The 18,984-nt window shown below is 44.9% G+C and overlaps 1 protein-coding gene across 1 annotated transcript in view; it reads left to right on the forward strand.

Annotated features, from left to right (window-relative positions):
- XKR6 (XK related 6) overlaps positions 1–14,247 on the forward strand; it is a 315,137-nt gene extending 300,890 nt beyond the window's left edge. Inside the window, exon 3 of the mRNA XM_049101362.1 lies at positions 9,010–14,247. Coding sequence (XP_048957319.1) covers positions 9,010–9,974 — 965 coding nt within the window. The 3' untranslated portion in view covers positions 9,975–14,247. The remainder of the gene's footprint in view (positions 1–9,009) is intronic.
- The last annotated feature ends 4,737 nt before the right edge of the window (positions 14,248–18,984 follow it).

Here is an 18,984-nt window from a genome sequence, read left to right on the forward strand (position 1 = left end):
TGAGTTAGGAGGCCATGCCAAAGGTCCAGGCAAGGGAGATGGATGTGCCTCCCAATATCCTGGGACACTCAGGGCCTTCCAGGGCTGAGAGTTCAGATTGGCAGGCCCACAAATTTGACTTTGTCAGTGCTCACAGAGATGATCAGAGGGCTGCCACACACTAACCAAACTGATAAGAAATTGATGTATAAATCTGAATGCTAATTCATTAATCTGTAGGTATGGGTGAGGAGACATACCTTTCCGGGTGTTTAAAAAAGGACTGAGTTTGGGATTTAGGCAGGCCAGCGTTCAAATCCTAATTCTGTGATTTCTTAACTACTTGATATGCAAAATTTCCTCAGCCTGTGAGCCTCAGTCTCCCCATCTTCAGATCAGCCCACTGCTTCAGATACATTTGTAGGGAAGAATGATTGAGTTAATGTGTGTCAAGTGGTTAGCCTAGAGTTGGGGCCATGGTAGCTGTTTAGTAGAGGGGAGTGATCATTATTATTGAAATCATTAATAACGGTTAGCAGATGAAGATCAGCCTGGATACAGAGGCAGTAAAGAGATATTTCCTATAAACCGTGGTGAGATAATGTTCTACTATAGGGATTACCTGTGTAGTGGCCAAATTCTGTCCTCCTTGGCCCATCTTTTTCTTCAGGGTGTGGTACGGGTTTTCAGATGTCAGCTTTCCCAAGCCTTTCCAGTCTTCCCTCCCTCTGTTTACACTAGGGCACTCTGATTGCCCTTGGGTTTTTCCACATTGACTCAGCCACACATATTTGTAGGTCCTGAGGGTTCCATCCACAGATGGTAGATGCCATCTTCTATTTGGACCCTCACTAAGGGTCAGTCTGGAAATATCAAGGGTGTTTTAAGGTGGTTACCATGTGGTAATCTCATGTGGGGATCACACCCTTCCAAACACAAAAATGTGACAAAAATGAGGACGTCAATGCTTGCAAAAGACTCTTAAAAAAGACTGTCAGATCTTCAATTATTTACTGTAAGCCTATTGTTAGTGAAAGTTTAAAAAAGGGAATGGTTTCTTCATCGGTTTCACATCAAACTTGTTAAGTATAATTCTCACTGATAGCCAGTAGTATGTCGGTTTGCCTAGAAGTATGGTGTTGGAATATGGAGGACAGCCTGATGGGGCCCATCTAACTTGCAATGAGGCCCACTACATTTTTCAAGAAGGATAATAGATCCTGACAAGCAGCATGCTGGTAAATACTTAACAACAAGCTCTTAGCAGAGTTGGGGGACCTCTGATTTGTAGCAGTAGAAATTTCTGTAGTATCAACATTCCCACCACGCCTATTTCAAGCCTCCAGCATGACATTAGCCAGCCCACAGAATTCCTGCAAATTTCACAATTGGATCTCACAAGCCAGGATGAGCCAGCTCAAGCACACTGATCACAGATGAGGAGTGAGATAATCCCAGGTTTTGTTTGTTCGCTCTCTCGCTTACTACCTGTGTAACTTTGGCCAAGTTACTCAGCGTCTTTGGGCCTGGCTCATAGATGGCATTGGCGAGGCTTGTTTCCCTCCCCCTGTTGTCTGAATAGGAAGGTAACCTTGTATCAGTGCTCCCTTGCTGTGTCTCCTGGATGGAGGTGAGGACAGGAGGCAGACAGGAATGTTTTGAGAACCATACACACAGCTGCTTTATCTTTATTTTGGGAGCATTTCCAAGAAGAGACTGGACTTTTTAAAAATGTAGGAAGATATGGGGAAGTTGAATGGGTGTAATGAAGAATCACTCACCTAAAAGGAGCTAGGTATGGGGAAAATACACATGGGGGATTTGAAGAGCAAATGGTTGAGTTCCCCTTACATTAGCTTCAGGGAAGAGGTAAAGGTCCAAAGATATAGATGTTGACCTTGGTAGACAAATAGCCAGTTGAGCATGTTTCTTGATTTGGAGAACCTCTAGGGGTACGATACGATACAAATTGAGTATGAATGTAATGTCAGAATATGGCTGCAGCCATATTGAAGACTCTTACTTCAGGGTCCATTTCCTAACCTATAAAATGGAGATAACAGCCCAGCAAAGAAAGGATGGCATAACTAGGGCAATAGCTAACAGTCAAGTGTGAGGAAGGACAGAATGAATCCAAATGCCAAATGTCACACAGCATCAGGAGAGACAAGTCATCTGCATGGTGCTCTGAGGAATTGGTTGATGACTTATGCTGGGGCTGAGGGTCAGGAGTAAAGAGGGGGGCAGGGGAGTTAAGAAGCAAGATTACCCTCAAGAAGTTTGGAAGAGAAGAGACACAGGGAGGTGGCTTCTCACTGGCAGAAGGTATAGGGTTCAGGGAGGATCTAGTCTTTGTAAGATGGGACGAACTTGACCTTGGTTATATGCTGATGGGAGGGAGCCAGGAGAGAGGGAGCTGGGAATCTGCGTGGTTGACTCTTCTTATCCCTGCTCTACCCTGTGCTTAGTGCCCCCACCAAACCCCTCTTCTAAATGTTTTTCCAACATGTGATTTAGTGGTGGAACTAAGCACTTGTGGCAGAAAGGTGGGGGACAGCAGCTGATGACAGAACTGGGTGTGCACATGTCACCCTGCAAAACAAGGTCCTGCCTTTGACTTCATCTACTCGCACTCAGAAAGTCTTGTGGCCATCTCTCAATACCCCCTGGGTGTTCTCAGAGTATTCCTTGAACCCCCATGCTGGGTTCTCCCCATGAGATACTATAGTGTCTGGTTTCTCCTTCAAGCTCTCTTTCTGTTGATGTGTTGGGACTCCCACCTGATGGCCCCTTGGTGCAGCCCTGCTCTGGTTATGGCCCTGCTTTGGACTTGTCATGTATCAACTTCCCTACCTCACCCTGGTGGCTGTACCCTGATCCCTTCCACTATGTCATAGCTTTCCTTCTGATTCTTCCACTTCATCAGCCCCTTGCTCTCTGATTTTTAGAGGCTGTCCTCCCCCAGACACCATGTCCCTATGCTTCTCATGCAATGGAACATCCACACTCACATTTTTTATTTTATTCCCCAACTGGCATAAGTTTGAGTGAGAGTGATGCTTGGATATCACACTGATGCCACCAAATTGGACCCTCCCTAATGACTACCCCTCTTTGGTAAGGAGTGTCCAACTGCAAATTGCATCCCCTCCCTCTCTGTTCCTTTGGCTAGCCATAAGGTATGGCCATTCCATTTCTGGAAATCTTAAACCCTGGGTCTAGTGATCAGAACGTGAAGGCCCCTCTCGTGAGCTTTTCTCAGGAGGACTGACCCGCTAGGAGGCTCCAGGTTAGTGTCTTCCCAGCTGGTGGGGCTGGGCTCCAGTTGGCTCATTGGGCCAGCTACAAGCCCCACCTCCTGATCTGCACCAGGAAAAGTGAGCAAGCCATGAAGGTCACTGCCCAGAACTTGTCACAGCTGAACGTGAAGTGTTTAACAATTTCCAGTCTGATCTTTGGAAGACAGAAAGTCATGGAGCCATAGTGGGAGCAAATCATAAATGTTCCCAGGCCTGTCTGAGAATCTCATTGGGGGCCACAAGGTCCCTTTCAAGGCTGGTTCCTCTGGGCTTGGGTCTTGGCCAGGATAATGCATTGGCTTTTGGGTTGACCTCAGGTGAGACAGAAATCTTCCAAGTGAGCCACAGCAGTGAAGGAAAACCTTGTACGTCTTCCCTCTGCAATGGAATACACTGCAGGCCTTGGAAGATTAATCACTTGACAGAGGGAAAGTGATCTCAGTTAATTCTATTGGAGTCACCTCTTTCTTTGTGGCTTGAATGTTATTCTGCTGAGGAAGGTGGACTAGAATGCAAATTTGGTTTGTAGCTCCAAAACCAAGTGCCTCTCTCAGATACCCATGGCTACTATACTTCTTGTCAACTCAGCAAAAGATTCAAATCCTTTGTACCCAGGTGCCTAGACTTTCTTTCCACTCCCCTCACGCAGTCTCTTCTAAGATCATGTCTGGAAGGCCCATTAGTACAGTGGTTACTTTCAAGCACAGGTGTCAGAGGCCGAGTTTGAATCCTGACTCTACTTCTTGACAGATATATGGTTTTTGAAAAATATCTTAAGTTTCTTCTAAAAAATGGAATTAGGGACCCCTAGGTGGCTCAGTGATTGAGCATCTGCCTTCAACTCAGGGCATGATCCCAGGTCTGGGGACCAAGTCCTGCATTGCGCTCCCTGTGGGGAGCCTGCTTCTCCCTCTGCCTGTGTCTCTGCCTCTCTCTGTGTGTCTCTCATGAATAAATAAATAAAATCTTTTAAAAAATGGAATTAGAAAACTGTGCTAGTTTGCTGGGGCTACTCTGATAAAATGCCACAGACTGGGTGGCTAAAACAGCATATCTTTATTTCTTTACCATTCTAGAGGCTGGAGGTCTAAGATCAAGGTGGAGTCAGGGTTGGTTTCTCTGGAGGCCTCTTCCCCTGGCTTGCAGATGGCCTCCTTCTCCCCATGTCCTCATATGGCCTTTCTTCTGTGTGAGCACATTCTTGGTGTTTCTGTGTGACCAAATCCCACTTTCTCATAAGAGCACAAATCAAATTGGATTAGGGCTGCCTCTAATGATGTTATTTAACTTAATCACCTCTTTAAAGGCCCTGTCACCAAATGCAGTCACATTCTGAGGTCCTAGGGATTAGGGCTTCAACATATGATTTTTTTTTTTTTTTTTTTTTGCAGGAAGGATGACACAGGTCAGCCCACAATAAGTACCTACATCACCAAGTTCTTCTAAATAAGATAATGGATATACATGCTCAGTGAATCATGCTATGTTCTCTGGGACAGTCAGGTACACAGAGAACACATCTGTCTCCCTCCCTCCCTTGCCCCAGTGGAGCCTCCAGAATTAGCTGGTTGCCCTGAAGCACCTTCTGCTGACAGTTCTTCAAGGTGCACTTATGGTCCTGTGGGTTTGTGAGGCCACAAGCATTGTCCAGAGAAACGATGCAAAGGTGGCAAATCATGGGACATTTGATTCATTGACCAAGTATAACAAATGTACCAATGTCATAGATAGGATTCAGAAAAGTTTCCCGGAGATGAGTTGATAACAAGTGTATCTAATATCCTGTACTATTGGTTTCTGAGTCCCTGGAGACTAAGTGTTACTCTCTGTTGAGCATCCAGTAAGAAACACACCTCCCAAATGGGGTCCTTATTTATTTATTTATTTATTTATTTATTTATTTATTTATTTTCCAAATGGGGTCATGATCTCTGGTGTTTCTGGTTTCCCTCTAGGATGTACTCAGCCCTTTAGCAGCACTAACTCTGGACTCCCCAAAAAATATGTCTAGAGCTTTGCATAGAACAGGGAGTTCTTTGGTGAATGTGGTGAATTAGAAAGTAGCCACCTTCAGGCGTACCACGCCCCCCCAGGATCATTTCTGCCAATGCTGCTGGCAGAAAGAGTAGGACAGGCTTACCATGGCATGAGGCCCCCACTCATGTTCCTTTTTGTCCCTGCTCACCATGCTCTGAAGAAAAGAGACTCCAGACAAACATACTCTGAAGAAAAGAGTCTCCAGACAAACATACTCTCCAGGGCAGCCCTGGTGGCACAGCGGTTTAGCACCACCTGCAGTCCAGTGCGTGATCCTGGAGACCCTGGATTGAGTCCCACGTTGGGCTCTCTGCATGGAGCCTGCTTCTCCCTCTGCCTGTGTCTCTGCCTCTCTCTCTCTCTGTCTCTATGAATAAATAAATAAAATTAAAAAAATAAAAAACATGCTCTCCAGTCTTGGGCAAGGCCTCTGCCCTGGGCATCCTGCACCCACGCCACATATCAGAAGTTTCACCTTTCCCTTTTCCCTTTAACTTGGAGCATTTGCACAATGCCAAGGATGTGGTGTGGCATTCAGGACCCTGAGGGGCCAACAGCTTGGTGTTAGAATAGACATCTGCCATTAGAGAAGGCTGATGACCTTTATTACATATGACCTCAAGAAAGGTGCTCCCTGGTGGGCCTCTCGAGAGCCAAACTGACAAAGGGACAGGGAGCATTAAGAATGAAGAGCCAGGACAAACGTGATCAGGCCAGCAGAGAGCTGTACTGTGGGCCTAGCTGTACTGTCAGTGGTTCTCAGGGTAATCCTGGTAAGGAACCCAAATCCCTGCACTTCTGCATCCTGTTGAATGAGTGGGTTGAAGTGGATGGTCTATGAAGCTTCCTGTGGATATACTGTTTGGTGACCTAAAACCTACCAAGTTGGGAACAGATAAGGCAGAGAGGCAAGCCTGGGGCTGGGCATCCACTGGCCAACTGCCCCACAGAAGTGATCTGTCATCCATGTAACTATGTCCCAATCCCTCCTTGTAATTCACATTAATGTCTTATGATGTTTGGGGAACATTCCTGCCATATTCCAGAGAGCAGTTCCAGAAACATTAACCAAGAACCAAGGCCATGTACAGGTTAGCTCTGAGGGAAGCAGTTTCTGTAACACTTCATGAAAGGTGAGGCAGGTGTTAACAGAACACTAGCCCTCAGAACCACAGTATTAGATCTGGAGATGTCATAGGTAACCCAGAAGATAGAATAATGAGGAAGAATTAATTTGGCTTTGCTATGTGCGATTGATGGACATTTGAATTTCTGTTTATTCATATTTGGTGTGGACGGGGTAAGTGTAACAACACAGAGAGCACAGAGATCAGTACCATGAATGAAGGCTGAGGGGCTGTCCTGCTTCCATCCGCCTAGTCTGTTCAAAAACACACTCAGAATAAGACTGAGTTAGACTGTGCTCTGGCAAAAGCTAAGCTGCTTTTTCTTATTTCATGAGCTTGGCACTCATGTTTTTCTTAGAACTGGAGAAGTAATACATTTTGATTTATTAGAAGGAACAAAAAAAAATCAAGTCTTCTTCCCATTCAACTTCTATAGAATTCCCATCTGATTATTAAGGGTCAGCTGTACCACCAAGATTATTAACATCAAGAAACGAGTTCACCAGGAGAGGGCTGATGTCACAAAGAAGTTTAAAAGGAACTTTCTGATGATGCTCCAGGATTGGTAATAAGCCTGGCACCGACTACCAAGATGATCACACGTTCCCTACCCTCTGGAAACTGATAGCCTAAATCATGTGACTCCCAAGAGGTCCCATTCCCCTCCCTGCTCTACCCCACTAGACATCAAGAACACAGGAGGCTCTGAAAGGTTAGCACTATCACTGTGTCATGGTTGTGGAGCATATGTGACCTCAGCAGGTGCCAGTGGAAATGTCCTGTGTGTACAAAGAGCGGAGAAGGACACACAAAATATTGTGTCCAGAACTTTCCAAAATGGTGAGAGGAAACTTGTTAGGTGTTTTCAAGATTGGCTTCTATGGCGAAATTGGGATGGTTTCTTCTGTTTGTTTTCAGTGGCGGTTGCTGATATTACAAAAGCATATAAAAGAATATTACAACTCATTGTAACAGTTAACAATCTGGGGTTTTTCTACGCTCATGCCACATAATGGTTTTTATTATTGTGCTATATTGTTCTGCAAGCTGTAAACCTGAGTGTCTCTGAGATGTTGGAAGGGAGCTATGTGAGTGAGGTGGGTGAGGAAGGTGAATACAGGGAGAGTGTAAAATGCCAGGGGACTTTGACTCCCCTTGATGTTTGGAGGGGAGTGGGACTGTGAGCAGGGCCCCAGGGAAAGACAAATCAAAGTCTTCAGAGCTGGGGCAGTTTCATGAATCTCTTGATGAGCCAGTTTCTGGATCTCTGAACTGACAGAGGTTAATGTGGTGACTTTGACTTCAGTCTGGAAGAATGTTGTAGGGGAATTGTGTCTGGTGTGAGAGTGGGGAACTTGGTAGGAAGAGGGGTGCCAAAAGGACCATATTCAGGATTCTAATTGAATTTGGTTGCATTTAGTTCTGAAATCTGGGGAGAAAGGAAAAACAAAAGAGCCTTCAGGTAGACAGAGTGGAGAAGATGCGTGAGGGTGTTGAGGAGTGATGGGGAGTCTCTCTTGAGAGGGAGTTGTGTGGTAATACCTACCTAATTCGTTTCTTGTGGGTGGAGCTGGAGAGACTCCAGTAACTATTTGTTGTGTTTAGTTTGATTTAGTTACACATAACCGATAAGCAGCCTTACAAATAAAATTGCTCTACGAAATTGAAGTATCCCTTGGGATCAGACACGTTCACTTGCCCGCCGAGGAGAAATGCAGAGGATAAGGGAGTGGAAAAGGCTTTCCCAAAGCATGAGCAACAGGACTGTTGAGTCAGGGCTGAGATCAGGCAAGGAAGGGCCTCCCAAGTCAAAGCCTCAGAGAACTTTGAGCAGAGTAGTAGGTTGGAGAAGGCAACAAGGATGGGACGAGAATGAGAGAGGCGAGAATGAATAAGAAAGGCAGCCACTACAACAGACAGGATATCCCAAGGCCCTTGGTCAGGATGGCCTTAGGCAGGGGATGGAGAAACTGAAGGCAAAAGCCTCAGTTAAGAAGTTTGAGTGAACTGATGACCAAAGAGCAAGAGAGACTCCAGTCCCTTCTCAGAGGAGAATCCCAAGCTGTAGTAACTTGGGATAGTGAGCAAGCTGTGGGGCTTCACTATCAGTGATCCATTCTGTGGGCTCCTCTGAGAGCACAGGCTGCTGGTGACGGGGCCACTGACTCCGGCCACCATCGGTGTGCAACAAGGATCCCCGCAAGCTCATGATTCCTTAAAATGGAACACATGCCTCCTGGCCCACAGTACATGCAGTGAATCCCCATGGCAGGCCCAGGTCGCGGCTCCTTGGCCAGGCACAGCAGCCTCTGCTTAACTCTTGAGTCGTGGGTCCCCAGGATCTCCGGACTGGGGGGGGGGGTGGTAAAAAGTAAACCTAGACCCCAGAAGTTGCCAGCTTAGGGAACAGCTGTGACCTCAAAATCCAGTACCTGATTATGTGTTTCTTTCTCCCTCCTCCTTTAGACCGTGGTGTGTGTGGGCATCTCCTCGGCTGGCAGCCCCCGCTGTGCCCGGCGCCTGATGTCCAAGGTTTTGACTGTGTGGGTTTGTGTCTTTTCCGGCAGGTGTCTCCTCTGTGACTTCCCTGATGTCCCTGGCTTGGGTGCTAGCCTCCTATCACAAGCTGCTGCGGGACTCCAGGGACGACAAGAAGAGTATGAGCTACAGAGGGGCCCTCATCCACCTCTTCTGGCGCCTCTTCACCATCTCATCCAGAGTTATCTCTTTTGCCCTCTTTGCTTCCATATTCCAGCTCTACTTCGGAATCTTCGTGGTGGTTCACTGGTGCGCCATGGCCTTCTGGATCATCCATGGCGGAACAGACTTCTGCATGTCCAAGTGGGAGGAGATCCTCTTCAACATGGTGGTAGGGATTGTGTACATTTTCTGCTGGTTTAACGTCAAGGAAGGGCGGACTCGATATCGAATGTTTGCATATTATACGATAGTCTTGACCGAGAATGCTGCCTTGACGTTCCTTTGGTATTTTTACAGAAACCCGGAGACCACTGACTCCTATGCGGTGCCAGCACTGTGTTGTGTCTTTATTAGCTTTGTGGCTGGGATCGCATTGATGCTCTTATATTATGGTGTGCTGCATCCCATGGGGCCGCGAGCTAAGATTTTTGCCAGCTCCTGTTGTGCCGAGCTGCTCTGGGGCATCCCTTTGCCCCCCGATGTTGAGCCCATGGCGCCTCAGACCCCTGGGTACCGGGGGACCCAGGTCACGCCTACCAGAGCCGTAACGGAACAACAGGAGGATCTCACGGCTGACACTTGCTTGCCCGTTTTCCAAGTGAGACCCATGGTGCCCTCTACCCCGTCGGGGCGTCCTTATCCCCCAGAAGGGCCCCTCATTAAGATTGACATGCCAAGAAAGAGATACCCAGCTTGGGATGCTCATTTTGTAGACAGGAGGTTGAGAAGGACTATTAACATTCTGCAGTATGTCACCCCGACGGCAGTAGGCATTCGGTATCGAGACGGACCGCTCCTTTATGAGTTGTTACAGTATGAGTCTTCACTCTAAGAGCATCTTGACCCAAGTTGAGAAGGGAACCTTAAGTTTGGTTTGCGGTAAACACCGCTCACAAGAAATATAACCCTCCCTTCCCCTGATACACAAAACCACCACCACCACCACCACCACCACCACCAACACCACCACCAACACCACCACCAATGCTACAAAAAAAAAAAAAAGAAAAGAATAAGTCACAACCCCTTCAGATAAGCTTTCTTTCCAGTCGCTGTATGTATACAAAGATATTCTCTATGTTTTGTAAGTAAAAACAAAAAGAAAACTTTTCTTTTGTTTTTTACACATAAGAAACAGTATTGAAAAAAATCCCACACTATGGTTCATAGGGTGGAGAAGGAGGAGTTGTCTCCACTCCAAAAGAAAAAAAAAGTTTTATACCTTACACCAAGTGTAGATCATTTACGGGATTGGTGCTGATTGAAAGAACAAAACAAAACAAAACAAAACAAACACAAACAAACAAAACCTTCAACTGCCTTATGCCCTTATAGGTGCTGAGTTTCATTAAGTACTGTCATGTTTCCTCATGCAAAACTCTCTGGTGACTTTTGCACCAAGAGAGGGAAAATTAAACAATCAAATGAAACAAATCTAGAAACAAAACAAAAACTAACCAACAAAAAACCGCAAAGCAATCATTCTTCCTATCCAATTATTTGTATCGAACAAAACAAATTTACCAAAAGCAAAGGCATAGGAGCCCCTCCTCCTTTTTGATTCCTCTCCCTGTCACCTGTCCTTGCCCCCAACTTATCAGCGCCTTCTAGGAGCCAAAAGGCTAGCTGTTTGAAACTCAGATGGCTGGAAAAGGTACTTGAAGGCTGACTATGTGCCATTTTAGCATTCACCTGCTAAGAATCACATTTGCATCCTGGGGTAAAGCAAACAGGACAAAACAAAAAGCCACCCCAATAATTCTATAAGAACAGGCAATTCTAAAGCAAATTAAAGGAAATTTCCATTTATGTAATCAAAGAACATCAGTAATAATAAAACTCAGCATAGTAGCAAAAAGAATGACATCAATTTAAAGGCACAATACTTAAATCAGTGACCGGCAAAAATGATTTGTTCTGTCATTTTAAGGCCGTGAAAGGTATACATTTATCACATGTGATATTGTGTAAGGCCTCTTCTGTTTCCATTTGGTGGGAAGCCTTAAATTGATCTGGAAAGAATTCTTCATTTTTCATTTGTGCTTTTTAAAAATATTAACAAAAGTTAAGGAAAATTAGAATATAAAAAAAAAAGTCAAATTGTAATAACTGACCCATTTCAAAGATTGTTTGGTGCTTCTGTCTTTCACCATTGTGGTTGGCTGAAAGTCATTCAGCTCACTTGGTGCATCTGGGTTGAGTGGGAAATTTTGTGTGTGCAGTGAGTGTGTGTGTGTGTGTGTGTGCGTGTGTGTATGTGTGTGCCCATAGCACACGTATATATGTGTGTATGTGTCTGCTGCAAGGTCTTGCCAGAAATGTAGAAAATGGATACAAGACAGACTCTGGGTATGGCTGAGGTGGAGTATAAGGGTGCTGGGGAGTGGGTTGCAGGGAGGAGGGGATGGTGCTTGAATATCAGCCCCTGTCTGATTGGCAAGACTCATACCAGCAGCGTACTCTGGGTCTGAGGCCACGTCATTTGGGTGAAGATTTGATTCAATTATTTATTTTCACATTGTACCAAGTTGAATTTCTGGAGGTGTTGCAAGTATGCTCAACCATTTTTAAATGTTACTTTTCAAAGTATTGCTCCTGTAAGGAATATTCTGTTCTAGGGCATCTTTTCAATCCCATTGTATCTCTACTTGGGCACAAAAAAAAAAAAAAAAAAAAAAAGGAAAAGAAAAAAAAATCACACACACAAAAAAATCTCCACAAAAAGATATATATATATATATATAAAGTGTGTGTGTGCGCGTATATGTATATGTATATGTGTATATATATACGTGCACACGCACAATATTTTTCAGTAAATACTGTTTGTCTTTGTTGTGTGGAGCTGCAATTTTTTTTTTAAATTCCAGATATAACTGTTTAGGGTGCAAGACCTCACATTGAACTATTCTTAAGATAAGTTCAAAAACTGAGGATTTTTTTTTTATGTTTGTGGTTTTTTTAAAAAAATTATTATTCAAAGAAGCTTTTCTTTCCCATCCCCTTTATTGTTTATCTAAATCTGTTAAAAAAAAAAAAAAAGAAAAAAGAAAAAAAAGAACAAGTTTTCAATTTCATTTCAGTTATAAACTGGATGCTCCTTTTTTTGTTCAGACCCCTATGATTTTCTCTGCTATTATGAAACTTTGCAGTGTGGTCCTGTCCCCCTGACTCAGTTGTTCCCTCAGGTCCTCCCTGGCAGAAAGGAGGAAAGGAGGGGAGGTGCAGAGAGCCCATGGTCCTCGTGCCCAGCCATCTAGGAAGCATGATGAACAGAGCACACCTAGGTCTTGGCAAAGACCGGCCATGTGGGACTGTCTCTCTGTCCAGCTAAGGGACAGGCCCATGGGCCACTCAACACTTAATTGGGAATTCCAATCTGGTCAGAGGTGCTTTTCCTTTATATTCTGCTTTCCTACCGAGGGCTTAGCTTGCTGCTTACTCTGCTGAGGCTGAAGGAGGTGAGGCCATTTGCGAGGGGCCATCCCATCCTGGTTTGCTGGGGTCCCAACTCTTGTCTGCCTCAGCTCTGGGGCTCTGTGTGCCTAGAGCCCTCTAGACATCCATCACTAGAACAATCCTCAACACTGTCCCCCACGCATCCCTTTGGGACCTCTGCCACTTTGGCTTGTTTCCTCTCCTTGGATTTATTTCCTTTCTCTTTCTGTTTCATTTTGACACAGCCACGGGCTTTAATTTGACACTTGTATTCTACTATTCCACATTAAGCATGTGCGTGCACGTGTGTGTTTGTGTGTGTGTTTATGTTTACACGCAAATGAAAATCACCGAAGCTCACAGACCTAGAGCGCCAAAAGTTGGGGTAACAACTTCCAACTCAGGGAGGGCCCTCTGGGGCCTTAGCCCCTGGGAACAAATGAGAAGATCACAGGACATTTCAGAAATCGTTTCTTTCAACCTCTGCTGGACTGGGCTTAGCAAGACTTAGTCAGGAGGGCACACTCATCCCTTGAAATGTTACTCCCCACCCCTCCCTCACACTGGTTACTTCCTTAATGATGAAAATGAAAATATGCATTATGAGCAGCAGCAGGGAAATCTGGTTTTGCATAGGGACAGAAGGTGGAAAAAGTCTGGAAAGAAGTAGAAACGATGAGAGGGAGGCAGGGTCACACAAAGAGAATGACCAAAGGAGAGTTTCCATCTGCCTTCTTGGTACCATCAGCCTATAGCAGGTCCTTACATTTCTGATCACCTGGAGACCCTCTGTCCACTAGTCCCACCCAGCCACTTGCCTGTGGTCTTCTCTCCTCCTCTGGTGTGCTTCCCCCCTGCACAGGGCTGCTGGCAGCTGGCTTTTTCCACCTACTCCCCCGGGAGATCTATCTCCCTATCCAGAAGACTTTGGTTCTGAAAATTCAGACCTTTCAGACAGCTCTGTGGCAGGGTCACTCTTTGTTTTCAGGAGAAGTGGTGGTCTCATCCCACACTGAGAACCTGCTTTTAGTCTGCCATTTGCCTGAGCAGCTGACAAACCTCTTATGGATGATGAGGCAGTAGGTCAGGCTGCCCCAGCTACCCCCTCACCCCCACCCGAGGAGGGAATGACTGATGAAAACTAATTAATTCCCAATATTTAGTTCTGGTAGGAGAGAAGTGCATTGTACCAGGAGCTGTAGAATAAAAGAAAACTAGTCCCCTTTCTTTACTTATTGCCACTCACCCCATCAAATATGCCCACAACCCTCCATAGAGACTTTGGCTCTTCTTTTCATTCTCAGAAATATGGCGCTATCTCTAAAATCAGGCTGATTTTGTTAGCATCATTTCTGCAGGCCCTGTTTCTCCCTTGCTCAGCGAGTGTGCCTCTTCTCTGGGCCTCTGAATGAAAGGAAACCTCACACTCCTCATAAAACATTGAGGTGACATCCCGTGAGCTGGTTGTCACCAGCCTGTGACATCCCAAATAAGAATGTTATGTCTCTCAAGGCCATGATGAAGGGAGCTAAGAAGGCTTAAGTTCACCAGATGAGCCCCCACTGGCCTCACTCACCCTCAAATTTCTCTTAACACACTTCTCCACTCTGTCTCTAGAAAGTTCACCTTGCTCTATAGGGTCAGACCTGTCCAAATAAGTTGGGAACCAGGTGTGCTATGGGGAACAGGCCCCATTGCTCTTGATAGCACATGCTGCCACATGTCCCATTCCAGTTGAGGAACACAATACTTCCTTATGGTCCCAGGGGCTCTCCCACTCCTGCCGGGTTCCCCTCACTCTACCTCCCCAAGCACAAATTCAGCCAATACTCTATGGCCCTGGTGGCCTAACTTGCCCTTCTGAGTCCCAGAGTGGTTTAAAAGAGTACAAATCCCTGTCTGGACCATGGTCATGAGGATGATTCTATTCGCCTTGTGACATCTCATGGCATAGGCAGCAGGTCCTGGCCCAATAGGATTCTTATTCTTAGAAAAATTTACAGTTCTTTTTTTTTTAAAAAACATCAAATGACATCATCTTCTCAATTATCCCTCTACTTTTACTCGGTTCCACATAGACATAGTGTCAGAAACAGAGGTTTCTGATGCTGAGATTGTTTAGAGAACTTCTTAAATGGATGGTGCCCCACTCCTTTGTATACACCGAAACTACCCTCTCTGTGTTGATGTGTGTGATCAAGAAAGCTTACTTCCCCTTTGCCTATTTATCCTGCTGCTTGCTCCTAGGGATAGAGGGCTTGGTAATAAGCCCTAAGTCCTGATGCCCCTGGACTCTGGCAAAATGTTCTCCTTTACCTAGGAACAGGTGTAAGGAGAAGACAGCAGTGTGCATGGTTAGAGCCTTTGGTCTGGAGAAAAGAATGTCAGATTCCAAAGGACATTGGGGCTGAGGCATATTCTACCTATAGGTCCCACACCCTCTGGGTCCCGGCTTCTCAAATGTGGTAGATTGGGTCACCTAAAATTATTTAGCACACTGGATGCCATTTTCTTTTCTAAGGAAAGTGGCTCCTTACTCAAAGTGAGCTTTGTCGGGCTGCTTCTGTGTGATGACAGCACTTTGGGTGGTGGCCTTTATGAGGAGGCGCTCCTTGTGTACACTGATTTGATCGTCTTATCAAAAAGCTAAAAATCTGTTAGGTCTTTGCCAAACTGAACAGTGTTAAAATAACACCACCAGATTTGCTTGGGGGGATTCAAATTTGGAAAGTTTGAAGAGAGCTCATTGCAATTAATCTCACCTAGATTCAAGTGATATTCCCAGTGTAGCCTCAGAAACAAGGAAAAGTCTTGAAGAGCTCAAAAAAGACCTGGAAAGACCTTGCACGGTCAAAGAGAAGGATACACCCCAGTGGCTGGATTAGCCTTATAGGTAGCAGTTCTGTTCATTTCATTCTCAAACATGTATTGACTACTAGATTCTCCATATGACGCATTCACAAGTATCCCGTGCGAAGTGAATTCAAATCCACATCAGCTCCCCTCTTATTAAAGTCCGGGTGTGAACGAGGTGAATAAAATGGGAAAATTCTTCAAGGTTAAAGTCTGTCTCATTATCTCCTCATCCAAAACTGGCCACAGTCATAGGCAACATTGCATTTCCATCCACAGATCAACCTCCTGGATGTGGGAATTGCAGTGGTTAGCCTATCACAGGCTTCAACATCATAAGTTTGTAAGAGGGCTGCCCTCAGAGCATCCTAAATTGACGTGTGCCTGTCCCAGTTGCAAAACCTGTAGAAAGGCAACATTGCCATCTCAGAGATTTTTTTTTTTTTTTGAAACCTCTCACTGGGGAAAAAGATGCATCCCTGCAATGAATGACAACACAAGCCTCTTTCTCATCCATCCTTAGCTATTTTAAAGATTTCATTTCTTGCTTAAAACACTGCATTTTGTGCTATTGGCCAAATATCAAAAGACAAGGGCACTGCCTTGATCTGCCTGCAGCTTTATTTTTTTGCCTGCCTGGTTCTGTCTGCCTTACTTGACTCTCCTGGGCACCATCTGCTTCTTCTCTGCCTCCTGGAAAGGGGCTGTGCCTTCTTGCTCCCTGTACCTTTCCTTGCAGTGGCTGGCAGGACATGGCTGGTATATACTGGAGCCAAAGGTCGGGAGTGCTATTAATGGCAGCTCCTGAGGGCAGCAGACGGACAACCGTAGGAGATCCCCCTGCACATGGTCAACACCTTGTGTCAAGGGCTAAAAATAGACCAAATTGGAAATGAGCAGGCAGGTCCTAAGGGGAGCCTGCCTCATCCCATGCCCTGGCCTGCTTCATCCCATGCAGAACAATATGCAAGCCTAGCTAGGAGATGCTTGCCCCTGCTAATCCCTAACATGAATCACAAGACCCCACAATGCAAACTGAACTCAGTCAGCTCACCCATGCTCATACAGGAAGGACTACTCCTAAAATCCATCCTTAAACCAAGGAGGACAAAAAAAAATAATAATTTCCTTTGGGTATAGTGCCAATTGGCAACTCAGTGAACATCTTTCTAGAAGTAGCCTTTGGCCATATGTCATGGTGGATATAGACAACTGGCCACCTATTAAATGAACTCCCTTGGTCTGTTTCTCTATACCCAACATAGTTCTGGGGTCCTCAGGCTACAGTGGGGTTAGGAGATTTGTTTTAGCTGTAGACCTCCTAGAAGCTTTTCTTTAGACCCAGAAAGATCAGGAAATATCACAGGCTGATTCAGGGTCCCCACTGTGATCATGGATAACTCACTTCACCTCTCGGTGCCTTGGTTTCTCCATCTGTAAAGTGGAGGGAGAGAAGGCCTACTTCTTCTTTCTCTCCTGCTCAGGGATACTGTGAGGGTTCAGTCATTATTGCCTGTAGCGAAGGCATCATATAAAGAATAGTGGTGACCTCGTTACTTGGGAAGTAGAACCACCGAAGGATACTATGTTCTCCAGGTGTGGTGGCACCTGGAAGCCCACAGGATGAGCAGTACAGCTGGAAGGGAGAAGTCTCACACACCTATAGTTCTTAGATACTTCACAGCACTGTGAACCCAGCACAACGGTACTCTGGTCAGGAGACCAGGGGTCACTTAGCTCAAGCCAGCCACTTGTAATTCTAAACCAAATGTCCTGATATTAATTTTTCCTAAAGTATCAGAGAATATATGGAGGGATCAATTTGAAAACTGATATTCATTGAGCTTTGGGCAGACAAGAGAATGGGTGCATGGGGAGCATTTGGATGGTTTTTAACGTGGGTGAAAGCTCTTTAGGAACTATGCCTCACTTTTGTTCTTCCGCACAGTCTTTTTCAACTTTAAGGCTCACATCATCAAATGGACTCATTTCTTTGCCTCTTTGCAGAATAAAGAAACAAAACTTTGTTTTTTTAAAAAAAAAAATCCATCAGCCAAAATGTGGGTCCCAATGGTGGGTTTTAATCATTCCCTGGTGTGCTTTGAGTGGAGCCTACAGGCAAAGATTCAGAGACAAACAGGGGCTGGGGAATATCACTATTGATTTTTATCCAAATCAGGGTATTTTTTTCCTCAACGTTTGAATTGGAAAATTTAGTTGAGTTTCTTTTTCTTTCCTTTTTTCTTTTTTTTTTTTTCTTTTTACTATGGTTTGACTGTTATCAATTCAACTACCAAGATACCCTTTGAGCAAGAAAACAGACCCATGCTAAGAACCTTCATGTTCTTCTTAGGACTAAACTAGAGTGAGGGCAGGTGGGAGCAGTGGAGAATGACACTAGCACTCCAGGAGGACCAGCTACAACTTTGATTTTCTATTGGTCCTGAGAATCTTCTTGGAGAGGAAAATTCTAGAAGCTTTACATGTTCTGGATCAGTCAACCTGGCTCTGGCTCTGCCCTATTCCTTGGGGTTCAGGTGTATTTCAATGTAAAAATTCTATCAAAAAAAAAAAAAAAAGGCACCTTCTGAGACTGTCCCAAAGGAACAGATAGTTCACCCAGGCAAGTTCTAGTTGTTGCTGCAAATCCTCCTGCTCTTTGGCTATGGATCCCTGACAAGAACTCCTTTCCCACCTGCTCTGACTCTGCTCTCCAAGACTAATATTATTGTTTTGACAGCACAAGGGACCAGACCATAGTTTGGAATTCAATAATGACATCTGTTTGATTTTGTATCTGACCATTCTGTGGATAGGCCAAATCGTGCTGGAATTATTTGTTTCCACAAGGTATTTCTGATGGTTACCTGAAAGAAGGAATAAACGAGATCTCAGATTGACTCCCTGTTCTCATCGGCACTCCTCTTTTGACTGGGATGGATGGCAAATGAATTGTATGGCATTTATGAATGAGGACTTCGAAGATGGACACGTGGAAGCACAGAGAACAAAATGACTTGGTAGATGGGTAGGAAGAATGATAAAGAAGAGGAAGGCTTCCAGAAGTATGTGGAAAGAAATTATTTGCAACCATCTAATTGTTACTTCCTACACACTCTGGGGCGGAAATAGCAAAGCATATTCTTTTCAGAGGAAATCAATTTTACTGAGTGAACTATTTAAGCATTATTGTTTTACTAAACAGTCAGAGAAACCATCTCAAGAAAAGAAAGTCACCTTCTCATGAACAGATCATGTCACTAGAAGTAAAAAAAAAAAAAAAAAAAATCCAGGACTCTACCCTTCTGCGGACCTAGGTCAAGTCACTCTTGGGGCCAATTTCTCTTTCTATAAAATGGGAAGAGTACTGCTTACTTACCTCACAGGGGTGTTGTGAGGATAAGGTCATTAATGTCTCGGTAAAGCACTTTGAGGATAAAAGTATTATGCTTATCAAGTTTGCTTCCTACTTACAATCCTTTTAAACTTCAACTGAGCACCTACAGTGTGCAAGGCACCATGCTAGGTGTCATGGAGCAAGAGGAAGGTGA

This window comes from Canis lupus, chromosome 25, assembly GCF_003254725.2.
Source record: "Canis lupus dingo isolate Sandy chromosome 25, ASM325472v2, whole genome shotgun sequence".
Lineage (NCBI taxonomy): Eukaryota > Metazoa > Chordata > Mammalia > Carnivora > Canidae > Canis > Canis lupus.